This window comes from Thalassophryne amazonica, chromosome 17, assembly GCF_902500255.1.
Source record: "Thalassophryne amazonica chromosome 17, fThaAma1.1, whole genome shotgun sequence".
Classification (NCBI taxonomy): domain Eukaryota; kingdom Metazoa; phylum Chordata; class Actinopteri; order Batrachoidiformes; family Batrachoididae; genus Thalassophryne; species Thalassophryne amazonica.
In genome coordinates, this window is record NC_047119.1 from 2655125 (window position 1) to 2668864 (window position 13740).

Genomic DNA, 13740 nt, shown 5'->3' on the forward strand with positions numbered 1-13740 from the left:
ACTCTGCATTCTTTGGTCTGATCTTGATTGCAGGCTGCTATCAGTGCTCTGCCCAGACCTGGACTCTGTACACTGAGCGGGAACGACAGATCCAGTTCACATTGGAGCCCTTTTCCATACCATTTTTTTTAAAATAAACATTTGAGTTCTGGATTTTTATCCCTCACTGGCCAAAGTCCCAGAGGGGGATTGTGTCGTATTGAAGTCTGTCCCTCCCAAAAAGGGGAAATATTCTGAAATCAACCCTCACATTTTGAGCAGGAATTTTGTGGAACTTGGTATAAGTCCTTGTTATAAGTTGGTAATATGCATATTATTGTATCGTTTGAGTTGGACCCATTTTACCAGAATTATGGTTCTTGATTAACAAATCTAGACTCCGTCAGTTTCATGAGTTGGTGTCTGCATTTTGAAATCAGCTGACACATACCTTGAAATGTTATCAGACTGTAGCAAGCACTTGTACCAGAGCAGCATTTGCCAGATTCAGTCTGGATCAGACAAAATACCTCCAGCACCACCATGCTGAGCATTGGGGCCCCCCAGGGCTGTGTGCTCAGTCCATTGCTGTTCACCTTGCTGAATCAACCACGTCATCAAGTTTGTGGATGATACGACTGTGTTGAGTCTCATCAGCAACAATGAGGAGTCAGCATACAGAGAGGACGTGCAACGGTTAAAGGACTGGTGTAGAACCAACAACCTGTCTCTGAACATGGACAAGACTAAAGAGATAGTTGTTGGCTTCAGAAGGACAAGGTGCAATCACTGTCCACTACACATCGATAGCTCTGTTGTGGAGATCATCAAGAGCACCAAGTTCCTTGGACTTCACCTGGCAGAGGATCTCACCTGGTCCCTCAACACCAGCACCATAACCAAGAAACCCAGCAGAGTCGCTACTTCCTGTGAAGGCTGAGGAAGGCACATCTCCCACCTCCCATCCTTACCACATTCTACAGAGGAACCATCGAGAGCATCCTGAGCAGCTGCCTGGTTTGGGAACTGCACCGTATCGAGTCAAAAGCCCCTGCAGTGAGTCCTGAGGATGCTTGAGAAGCTCATCGTTGTTTGTCCCCACCATCACAGACGTACACTCCACGCTGCAGCCGCAAACCAACCAGCATTGTGGACGATCTCACACACACACAGTCTCCTATCATCTGGAAAAAGGTACCTCACATCCAGACTGTGCAACAGCTTCTTTCCCCAAGACAAAAGACTCAACAACCAGAGTCTGGTCTGAATAACTACACACATTTTAATGAGTGGAATGAAAACACACACACACACACAAAATCTCATCTTTTAAACCTGTCTACATATAAACTTAAGAGTGTACTGCTTAAACCGCACTATACTGCTGCCATTACTCACTCCCTGCAGTTTTGTTTACAATTGTCCCTGTGTATTATATTATCACGCTTACTGTCCCTGTGTATTTAGTGTATTGTACTTAATGTCCCTGTGTATTTAGTGTATTGTACTTATTGCACTTATTATAAGCCGTCTTGCATCATTGCACATGCTACTGCAAACGTGCACTTTGTTGAATTGTGTAGTTTATTGTTCTTTGTAGCTTCTTGGTCCTGGAGAAATGTCGTTTGGCTTCACTGTGTGCTGTACACCACTGTGCAGGGTTGAAATGACAACTACTTGACTTAATGTTGTGCTCTTGCTAATTACATTTACTGATTAATTCAGCTTGAGTCGTTTACACGTCAGGCTTTAGATCAAGTTGTAGATGCAGACGGTTGGTGGCGCGTCTGAACATTTGGTGCGGTACATTAACTCTGTGGCTTCATTTTCTATCTTTCAGGAGGAAGTGTCGTTTACCAAGACTGCTATGGACAAAGTGCAGAGCAGTTACCTGCGCTCGCTGCAGGAGGTTGGAGATCTGTTGAAGAAGAGAGCAGAAACTTTAAAAAACCTCAAGATATGAACGTCATCATACACCTCAAATCATAAAGACTAAATCCATTATCAGCTCTCAAACCTGTGCCTGCTGTCGGCACACCAGCTCATGGATTCTTCTCTTAGCCGTTGGGCTGACGTACCCTGACCTGACTGTGCAAGTGGCTCTGCTGGTAATAGTTTTTGTTTTTGGTCAGTTCAGCAGACAAACACCTTCTGGAACACTTGCAACTCATACAGTGCGTAAGCTTTTAAGCAAAACCATGGATTTCTATTGTAATTCTAAGGAAAACCAATGTTCATCTTAAAAACGGATATTACAAAGAAGCAGTTTCAGTTAAATCAAATGTACATAGTGAAGAGTGACGAGCCTAAACCTGGACTGAGTGTCACATACATTAAACCACTATTAAATATCGGTTTCTCTCCGTGGCTCACTTTGGATTTCTGACATCTCTGAGAACAGTCCTTGTCGCTCTGTGAGGTCACAGTGACATTCGTGTGTGTGGGGGCATTGGAACAGTCTTTCACTGTGCCGTTTCTGTCGAGAACCAACCTGGTACAGTTTGTCCTGTGATGTCCCCGCCATGGAGGCCGACACACTCTGGAAACACACGAGCATCCTGCAGCAGCAGACCTTCAGATGAACGCTGCTGCTTCTACTGTCAGACTTTTTTTTTTTTTTTTGTAGCCACCTCTAGTTGCAGTATTAAGCAATCTTGGGACAAGTTGCTAAACAGATTTTTCATCATATTTTGAATTCCTCACTGTTTGCCCCCCCCCACTTGGAAAAAGGAACCTTGTGCTCGTAACATGTAAAGCTGTGAAATTGGGTTTTTTGAGCACAAAAGAAATCGGATGGGAATTTGTCCCTTTTTTTTTTTTTTTTTTTTTTTTTTTTATACCTGCTTCACCCTGTAATATGTCTGACTGGAATTATTTAAGTGGGTGTATGATTACCTGGAAATGAATGTTCACCAAATGCATTTTTTTACTCTAATATCTGTGGCGTCGCTCCCTGCGCCGTCTTTATTTTTCCTGATGCTGCAGGCGTGGAATAAATTTCAGGCAGTGCGATCCATGTGTTGTTTTACAAGCTACAGTTACAAGACGGACTGAGTTTTCACAGACATTAACAGTGCTGCATGTGGTTCTACACCAGAGTTTTGTCTGCTTTGATCTGGATCTCATTGTGTAAAGAAGTTTTTTGTTTTTCTGTCGTGATGCCGTCTTTTGATGTGATGGTTCTCATCGAACAGCTCTCGTGTGGACGTTGGACCTAATTGTAAATAAATGTTGCGATAGCCATTCAAGGTGCAGTGTGGACGAGCCCTTGACGAAGGTGCGCTTTAAAAGCAGCTGCAGTAGAAGTTTAGATTTGTCCTTTGTTGTTTCCTTTGCATTGCCTTCTTTCCCAAAAACATAGTGAACCAAAACCATCTTATTTTATGAATCGAGCAACTTTGAATACTAGCCCCAAATGAAGTTTCCAGACATGACGGCAGATGGGACTGTTTCCTGAATCTTGAAGTTCCTGAAACTTGCCAGCGAGTGCTGATTTAGTGGCACTGCGCTTAGTGTGCAGTTGGTTTTTGTGGGTGTATTATTTTTATTTTAAAGTGATGGTTAACAGTGAAATACTGAATATATACAATCATATGCATCTGTAAATACAACTAAATGCCTTTTGATGACACGAGCCCAGGTGTTAGGAGCTGCAGCTGGAAGATGTTTGTGCCCTGACGATGCGTGTGGTTGAGATTCAGAATAACGATTGACAATCGAGCGACACCTTGTCTTAGAATATGGAAAGTAGAAACACTGGAATGTCCAAACTTTTTTTAATAAAAACACAAATGCGAGACTCTTGAGGCCTGTTGTTAACCTGTTGTTAATATATATCAGATTTTTTTTTTCTCGTGTAAAACCAACAACCCGTTTGCACCACCACATTTTACTTCCGGCACGTGCTGATGTCTGTGAAAGCTGGGGGTTTGCCTATAGGTGGCAGTATGGTGCGTCTGGGATAAGTTTTGCGATTCAGTCGTACATGAAGGAAAATGCTTAAAAACAAGCCCGAGACGACAGAAACCACTAAAAGAGGAATGGTTTTGTGAGTTGCCGCACTTTTTTTTTTTGTTTTTGGTGATGTGACCAATCTTCAGTGTTTTAGAGTTCTCTCAAACTGTTGCGGTAAAACGAAGCTGAACCACTGAACCAAGGTTCACTTCTTGCAGACATTCCGGAGTTATGGCGCCAGCTGCTGACTACAAGAAGTTTTTTTTTTTGTTTTTTTTTACAAATTTTATTAAGAAATTCCGGCATTACAAAGTCATAAAATTCAATCCGAAAGTAGCAAGTTTACCAAACAACTTGCACCTTTCCCAGAAGCTACTGTCATCTGAGCACTGAAATTGATAGTGCATGTGCTTATAGACAAAAATAAGAGACAAAATTCAATTTATTATTCAACTAAACTGCAAATATATGAATTTAACATTTATGAAACACTTCTCTAAACAAGGCCATAGGGTCACTGACCCTAAGGAGATTCCCTCCTTGGCACAGTGATGTATTTCTTTTTGTCTCTTTCTCTAAAGTTGTATATAATAATCATTAGATTATTAATATATAAACAAATATCAATTTTAGAAATATTACAATGTGAAAACAAATGCACCCGAACGTGATGACAGCTGCAACTGCTTAATGCTAACTTTTAACATTGAAAATGCCATAGACATGCTAACGCGTTAGCATCGGGATCCGGATTGTGATCCGGATCACCACTACAATTTAACCACTTGTTCCTTTTGTCATTTCCAACCACTCCACAAAATTTCTATAAAGAAAAATAAATTTAAGAAATATTACAATTTGAAAACAAATGCACCTGAACGTGATGACAGCAGCAACTGCTTAATGCTAACTTTTAACATTGAAAATGCCATAGACATGCTAACGCGTTAGCATTGTGATCCGGATCACCACTAAAATTTAATCACTTGTTCCTCTTGTCATTTCCAACCACTCCACAAAGTTTCATCAAAATCCGTTCAAAACTTTTTGAGTTATCCTGCTGACAAACAAACGCGACCGAAAACACAACCTCCTTGGCGGAGGTAAAAAGTCAGAGATTTAATCAGGAATTAAGGTTAAGCTTTTATAGACACATAAGGCTTGTTTAGTTTTTATATGTTTCAGTTTTTTTAATTAAGCATCTCATTCATAAATATTAGAAAGAGTGGAGTGACATTTAAAAATTTACACCTACGGATATATTTTTCCATAACAAGTAAAGTATTGTACAGCAGATATCTTTTTTTTTTTTGTCCTGCAATGAAGCACCAATTTTAATAGTGTTGAAAACTAGAATTGGAGTTTGAGAGACCTTTTCAGAAGACCATTTTTGAAAAATTCTCCAGAACGTTTTGGTATAAAGATGATCAAAATGCTCGCTCCAAGAAGTAATTGACCTAAATATTTGTTGTACTTAACGTGCGTGTTGATAGCTAAAGCTACATGTTATATTTTCAGATTAGCCACGACCTCAGTGTCCCCGAGGGAGTCCCAACAGATTAATACAAATCTATATAATCTTAAAAAAAAAAAAAAAAAAAACCTTTTCGAAATCGCACAATTTCTGTGCTTCTACATATTTATTTATCTGTAGAATTGTGTTTTTAAGCATAAAAAGGCATCACTGCCCGTTCATTCTCATAAGAATATTTAATTTGCATTTACAAGAATCATATTGATTTGTGTACATTTTTTCGGGGCAAGCTGTGTGTCTGTGCTGTTAAATGTGGACGAGGTTCAAATGCGCGTTCCCACGAAGGGGGTGCTGTTCACGGCTGGGGTGCTGAATTCGGCACAACACCTAAAGCCACGAATAGAATTGAACGTAAATGATCCGAATTTGCTGAATAGAAATATTTAAAAAGCACAGTTATTGAACAAAAATAAAAGGTTTTCATAAAGTAAATTTAAAAATACATAAAATGTGCGAGTTTGAATTAATTAAATCAGTCAGGAGAAGGTAGTTCTCAGGATATTGGAAAAACTGCACACTGCAATTTTCTGAAATTTCACATTTTTTACATTTTCCAAGAATTATTTTAACATCGTTTGAATTTCTATTTTAGAAGACATACGATTCGCTTTTTCAAATACATATCCTCAGCTTTGTTACAGTAAGAACTCCGTAGTGCAGCCGGTGTTACGGACCGACATGATGATTTCGGTTGTATGGATCATCTCGGTCCACCCAAGCGTCAGAGCTTCGATATCGCGGTCACGTGGTGTTTCGAAGCGAGCTTCAGACCGTCAGACTCAATACCGACGATACCGGAGACTACGCTTGGTACTGTTTCGAGCCAAACATATCTGTGGTTTTGTTTGCTTTCCAAGCGTTTTCGTTTCTCTCATGAGTGTCTCTCTGGTCGTCATTCGCTTGGAACTGGCCGACCAGTCTCCTCCGCCGCACGGTTTCCAGTACTGCGCTGGTAAGTTTCTCCGGCTGTTAGCGCTAAAGCTAGCCGAGCAGCTAGCTGCAGACAGAGCTCTCCGCTCGAAGTCAAAGTGGCTTTGAACTCGTTAAAGTACAACCAAATGCACAATGAGCGACTGTCTCCGTGTGGGGGAGTCGCTCCGTGTCCCACTTTGTCTTTTATGTTTCTTTCAGCTGAAGACATGTCGGAAGAAGACCTGCAAGACATAGCTCTGGGTTTAGCGCAGCTGACACTGAGTGGGAAGACGGAGGCGGAGCGAGCGGCGGTGCTGCAGCAGCACATCGGCAGCAGGGCCATGGGAGACATGGTCATCGAAACCTTTGAACCCAGCCCAGGTAGGCATTTGTGCAGCACTTCTTCCATATAAAATATGCAGTACACATTTTCGTTTCACTTAAACACTTTTGATGCATCATATTAAACTTCCTCACAGTCTCTTTCCATTCTGTTTACACATAGAAACGACCCCGCTGTAATCAAAATTTAGGACTGAGACAACTTTTTACTTTACTCAACTTCTTAAGTGACATATGTCACAGAAGTGCATATACAGCAGACACGCCCACTCCGGTCTTACAGAAGCAAATGGACTGTTAACCTACTATGTTACTCCGGCTCCATCCCGCATACCCATCAATCTGTCTTTTCCACAGTCTAAACTAGAAGTCAACAACAGGGTTTAATAGCACACTCTCATTGGCCAGCACGTGGCACGGCAACCAACCAGTCTGTCTTATTCATACAGATCATCAACAATGTGCATCAGTCTCATTCATTTTCACTCTGTGTCACAGTTGGCGCTACACCAAAGCAAGTTTTAAAAACATGTTTCTCTCTTTTTCTTCAAAAACATACGAAGCATGTGGCAAATCCAGATGCCGTAAGATGAAGCCTGTGCAGAAGTACAGATCCTTGACTGGCTGCTTGGGGTTGGCTCCAAAGCAGAGCACTTTCCCATAGGAGCCCATGTTAAAATGTCCAACTTCAGAGGGGTCATTCCATGTCAATTCATATATATGTCTGTGGTATCAAGTCTGTTCCTGAAGCATACAGTATATGATAAACCCTTCCTACCAGCCAATCAGAATGTGATTTCCACATAAATAAGAGTTTTTCTCCTTGTCTGTTATTATCCTGATAGACAAGGTACATGTGTGTAGCCAGAGGGACAAAGGGATCTCCCCCCCCCCCCCCCCCCCCCCCCCACACACACACACACTCCAGAATAAAGGTCCACTTTTGAAGATGTTTAGGGTTTTTTCCAAATAATAACAAATTACCATTATTATTATTCTCATAAAATTGTATTTATAACAACTAAAACATAGTTCATTCAGTATTACTCTGAGTCTTGTTTTTTTTCAGTGTCTTGGAAATGTTCTTATATCCATCCTCTCTCTTGTCTCAAGAAAATTGGCTTGATGGGCAATAATTTGTATTAAAAATAATATTTATATTTAGTTTGTCCACTTCCTTGTGGACTCATAAAATTGAGTCACTCTGTATAAAAGTGTCTGTAATTCCTAACGGGATATGATATTTTTGTTCAACCCTTGAATTGAAACTTAAAGTCAACATTTTGTGGTGTCCACAGACAAAACAACCACAGCTGTGTTCCTATCCAACTGCTGGGTATGGACAAGCAAAACACATTTTTTAGAAGGACCAGATTGAAATAACAGGTCCGAAATGAGATACGAGGTCTGTCCATAAAGTATCGTACCTTTTTATTTTTTTCAAAAACTATATGGATTTCATTCATGTTTTTACGTCAGACATGCTTGAACCCTCGTGCGCATGCGTGAGTTTTTCCACGCCTGTCGGTGACGTCATTCGCCTGTGAGCACGCCTTGTGGAAGGAGTGGTCCCGCCCCCTCGTCGGATTTTCATTGTCTGGAAATGGCGGAATGAAAAGGACTTTTTTTCCATCAGAATTTTTTCACAAGCTGTTAGAGACTGGCACCTGGAAACCATTCGAAAAATTTATCTGGCTTTCAGTGAAAATTTTACGGGCTTCACAGAGAATAAGGACTTTAACTACAGGTTTAAGGACCCCTTTAAAGGACGGTCAGTGCGCCGCGCTGCGAGCTGCGACGATGCGGCACAAACCACTGGATCATTTCTAAGCTGATGGCTCTGTGGATACGAGACCGTCGTGTGCTCTTTCTCTGGTTATCACAAGACCTGGACATCAGTCATTTTCCGGCAGATTTCACTTTTAACAAGAGATTTTGTCATGGAAAGCCGCGCGGAGGCTTCGCGCGTCACGACCGATGCGAGACAAAGGAACACCTCCGTTTCGGAGTGTTAGAGGACAAGTTGGGACATGTCTATCTCGGCTTTCAGTGCTTACCAGTCGAGTGAGTATAAAAGAACTTGTGGAGAGCTGGACATGTCCCAACTTGTCTTGTCCTACTGTTAACTAGCTGAAAACTTTGAATATTAATTTACATCGACATAAAAATGCTTAAAGTGGCGGGGGGTTAAGAGGGCTGTAATTGGGGGGCCAGCTGAAAGGCAAAAAGTGAAAAATGCAGAGCCCCTCCAGAAGCTGAAAGGCAAAACAAGGAAAATGTTTAAAAAGGCGGGGGATCTTGGGGCGGGGGGGTAATTGTTCAGCATCATGGTTTAGGGGAAGGATACAAAAAGCTATCTCAGAGATTTCAGCTGTCAGTTTCCACTGTGAGGAACATAGTGAGGAAATGAAAGACCACAGGCACAGTACTAGTTAGGGCCCGAAGTGGCAGGCCAAGAAAAATCTCAGATAAGCTGAAGTGAAGGATGGTGAGAACAGTCATAGTCAACCCACAGACCTGCTCCAAAGACCTACAACATGATCTTGCTGCAGATAGTGTCTCTGTGCATTGTTCAGCTATACAGCGCACTTTGCACAAAGAGATGCTGTATGATGCTGTAATGCAGAGGAAGCCTTTTCTGCATACACATCACAGTCACTTAAGGTATGCTAAAGCACATTTGGACAAGCCAGCTTCATTTTGGAATAAAGTGCTGTGGACTTATGAAACTAAAATTGAGTTATTTGGACATAACAAGGGGCGGTATGCATGGCTGAAAAAGAACACAGCATTCCAAGATAAACACTTGCTACCTACAATAAAATTTGGAGGTTGTTCCTTCATGCTGTGAGGCTGTGTGGCCAGTGCAGGTACTGGGAATCTTGTTAAAGTTGAGGGTCACATGGATTCCAGTCAATATCAGCAGATTCTTGAGACCAATGTTCATGAATCAGTGACAAAGGTGAAGTTGCACCGGGGCTGGATCTTTCAACAAGACAACGACCCTAAACACTGCTCAAGATCTACTAAGGCATTCATGCAGAGGAACAAGTACAACGTTCTGGAATGGTCATCTCAGTCCCCAGACCTGAATATTATTGAAAATCTGTGGTGTGATTTTAAGTGGTCTGTCCATGCTCGGAAACCAACAAACCTGAGATTTTTGTAAAGAGGAATGGTCCAAAATACCTTCAACCAGAATCCAGACTCAATATTGATGTATTTTTTCTGTTGGGGTTCCCAAATTTATGCACCTGCCTAATTTTGTTTAAAGAATTATTGCACACTTTGTGTAAATCCTGTAAACTTCATTTCACTTCTCAAATATCAGTGTGTTTGTCTGCTATATGATATATTTAACTGAGGTTGCTGATTTAAACAACCAATGATTTATAAAGGAAAATCATGGAAATCATCAGGGGGGCCCAAACCTTTACATACCACTGTATAGTGAGGGAGGCTTCCAAGAAACTGATGATGATGCTGAAGGAGTTAAAGCATCTGTGGATGTTTGTTTTGTCTGGTGCTTCACCACAGCACCGTGATGGAGTTGCACAAAGAAAAACTTTATTGAACAAATGTGTGTGATCTCCACCATGGCTCGGTGTCAGATTCCAGGAGGAGCCGTGTTTACACCTCTGGCTGCACTCTCTTGTCATCATGTTCTGATGTTTCACGGGACCCAGGTCTTGGTAACAGGGCTTCATTAGCTCACAGTGCTGAATCCACTCTGGGATGCTGTTCTCCTGTACTACACCTGGAACACCACAGCCTTGTGGATATTCAGGTAACTTTAGGTTTGTTTTTTCACCCTGATTTGTGTGGCTGCTTCTTGCCATGTTCACAGTGACACTATAAAAAAAGCCACTTTGTACATCTTGCTTTCACATAAACGCATATGCTTCTTGTAAGGAAAATGGCTTTGGAACCCTTCCTTTTGAAATTTCACCTCTTCGTTACTTTCACCTCATTACTCATGTAATTGTGCTGTAGTCCTGCTGCAGGTTGTGGATTAATGTATCCTGTTGCACAAAAAGGTGGAAATGTGAAGTTGTTTTCACTGATGGGGAGCATTCATTAGAATGTTGTGGTGACTCATCCAGTCTCATCGGCTCCACATCAAGCTTCAGAGGAATATCAAAGTCAAGTGGAATCTGTGACTGTCTGACATCGGGTCCTGCTACACGTCACTGCTTCTGACGGGATTCTTCTTCCCGGGTGTCACAAAGAGCTGTAATTCAAAGATACACTTTGACATTTTGGAAAGAATGACTGGTAGAAACAGGATGGACCTGAGCCGGTTTGTGCAACATGGTTGCTATTAAATGCAGTGCAGTCACTAGTTTGGACAATTGGATTGTCCCATCATCCATCGCCGATGCCTGCTGGACATCACGATGTGGAGTCACCATCACCCTGCGATGCCCCTGCACTGTCTTACACACTAATTCTTTATCTTTATCTATCCCTGCTGTAACGTGTGTAGGTGTTTGTATATATACAAGGTCTGTCCATAAAGTATAGGTCCTTTTTATTTTTTTCAAAAACTATATGGATTTCATTCATATGTTTTTACGTCAGACATGCTTGAACCCTCGTGCACATGCGTGAGTTTTTCCACGCCTGTCGGTGACGTCATTTGCCTGTGAGCACTCCTTGTGGGAGGAGTTGTCCAGCCCCTCATCGGAATTCCTTTGTTTGAGAAGTTGCTGAGAGACTGGCGCTTTGTTCGATCAAACTTTTTTCTAAACCTGTGAGACACATCGAAGTGGACATGGTTCGAAAAATTAAGCTGGTTTTCAGTGAAAATTTTAATGGCTGATGAGAGATTTTGAGGTGACACTGTCGCTTTAAGGACTTCCCACAGTGCGAGACGTCGCACAGCGCTCTCAGGCGGCGTCATCAGCCTGTTTCAAGCTGAAAACCTCCACATTTCAGGCTCTATTGATCCAGGACGTCGTGAGAGAACAGAGACGTTTCAGAAGAAGTCGGTTTCAGCATTTTATCCGGATATTCCACTGTTAAAGGAGATTTTTTTAATGAAAGACGTGCGGACGGGTCCGCGCGTCGGCTCGCAGCCGCCGCGACGCTCCGCCACAGGAAAAACACCTCTGTTGGAAGCCTTAAGGACAAGTTGGAACATGTCCAGCTGTTAAACAATTTCTCATATACTCACTCCACTGAAAGCCATCAAAAGCCGCCTGGATTTTACAAATGGTTATCAACACGGAGGTGTTTTTCCTGTGCCGCCGCTCCGCGCCGGCTGCGTCCCGACGCGCGGACCCGTCCGCACGTCTTTAATTAAAAAAAATCTCCTTTAACAGTGGAATATCCGGATAAAATGCTGAAACCGACTTCTTCTGGAACTTCTCTGTTCTCTCACGACGTCCTGGATCAATAGAGCCTGAAATGTGGAGGTTTTCAGCTTGAAACAGGCTGATGACGCCGCCTGAGAGCGCAGCGCGACGTCTCGCACCGTGGGAAGTCCTTAAAGCGACAGTGTCACCTCAAAATCTCTCAGCAGCCGTTAAAATTTTCACTGAAAACCAGCTTAATTTTTCGAACCCTGTCCACTTCGATGTGTCTCACAGGTTTAGAAAAAATTTTGATCAAACAAAGCGCCAGTCTCTCAGCAACTTCTCAGACAAAGGAATTCCGATGAGGGGCTGGACAACTCCTCCCACAAGGAGTGCTCACAGGCGAATGACGTCACCGACAGGCGTGGAAAAACTCACGCATGCGCACGAGGGTTCATGCATGTCTGACGTAAAAACATATGAATGAAATCCATATAGTTTTTGAAAAAAATAAAAAGGACCTATACTTTATGGACAGCCCTCGTATATATACACACACACAGAGCCCCAATTCCAATGAAGTTGGGATGTTGTGTAACATGAATAAAAACAGAATACAATGATTTGCAAATCCTCATCAACCTATATTCAATTGAATACCTCACAAAGATATTTAATGTTAAAACTGATAAACTTTATTGTTTTTGTGCAAATATTTGCTCATTTTGAAATGGAGACATAATATTTCATAAAATTGGTTTGACAAAGGATGTCAGCACATGGTTTTTCAAGGACAGTAGGTGTAAGGTATAAGAAAGTGTACTAAATACTGTCAAACATCAAAATTTTGAAAAAAAAAAAAAGCTATCACACTTCTTTAAAAAAAAAAAAAAAAAACTTGGAAACTAGTGACAGTGACCAAAACTGTTTTTGATCTATGCAATAACTGTTTATTTCTGCTCTAAAGTTGGGCATTTTAACATGGCCTTCAATGTGAACCTGCTCACTTTTGCAGCCAACCTCAAGTAACCAGTCATAGAAGTATTACTTTTTCTTCTTCTTTGCACTGGTGGGCACAGCTAACCAAAACGTTAGCTTCGATAACTGGTAATCAGCTAACTGAAAAGTTATTTTTTTTAACGCTAAACTGATAAACTGCCTAAAAAATTATCCAAAGTTACAGATAACCAATAACTTTCAATTTTGCCTCAAATACGCTCTCAGCTACTAAGAAGCTGATTTTGAGTTTAAACATCGCCAAAGCTTCTAACAGATCCAATGGCGATCACAAACCCAAACAGCCAATGAGCCAGCGCTTATGTCTTTGTGCGCTCCGCCCCTTGCTGAAGGAAAGCTTCATTTACTCTGACAGGATACGGTGGTCCAGCGATGAGGCAGAGGTCTTGAAATGGAAAGCAGGTTTGAATTATGGTTTTGCTTTAAAAATAAAATTATTCAGGATAGAATAACTACATTAATGTAAACTCTTAAAATGTACAAAGTGATATATAACACATATCTGTTCTTTTTAAAATAATGCACTAATTCTGAAGATTTGAACATTAACACACAGATGCCCAAAGGGGATTATGGGTAAACTAAGCCTCCACTCAATTTCAATTAATGGGATAAGAAAACTGTCCAAAATATCAACGTAAACTTGTGCATTTATTGATGATGTAATGACAGCCATCTCCCCAGTGTCTTTACCTGACATGCAGC

At 41.5% G+C, this 13740-nt stretch overlaps 2 protein-coding genes across 2 annotated transcripts in view; both read left to right on the forward strand.

The window, feature by feature from the left end:
• Positions 1 to 2701, forward strand: part of naa25 (N-alpha-acetyltransferase 25, NatB auxiliary subunit) — a 47342-nt gene extending 44641 nt beyond the window's left edge. The window contains 1 exon segment of the mRNA XM_034192274.1: positions 1820 to 2701. Coding sequence (XP_034048165.1) covers positions 1820 to 1942 — 123 coding nt within the window. The 3' untranslated portion in view covers positions 1943 to 2701.
• Positions 2702 to 6247: 3546 nt separating this feature from the next.
• Positions 6248 to 13740, forward strand: part of brap (BRCA1 associated protein) — a 46663-nt gene continuing 39170 nt past the window's right edge. The window contains 2 exon segments of the mRNA XM_034192055.1: positions 6248 to 6419; positions 6599 to 6760. Coding sequence (XP_034047946.1) covers positions 6341 to 6419; positions 6599 to 6760 — 241 coding nt within the window. The 5' untranslated portion in view covers positions 6248 to 6340.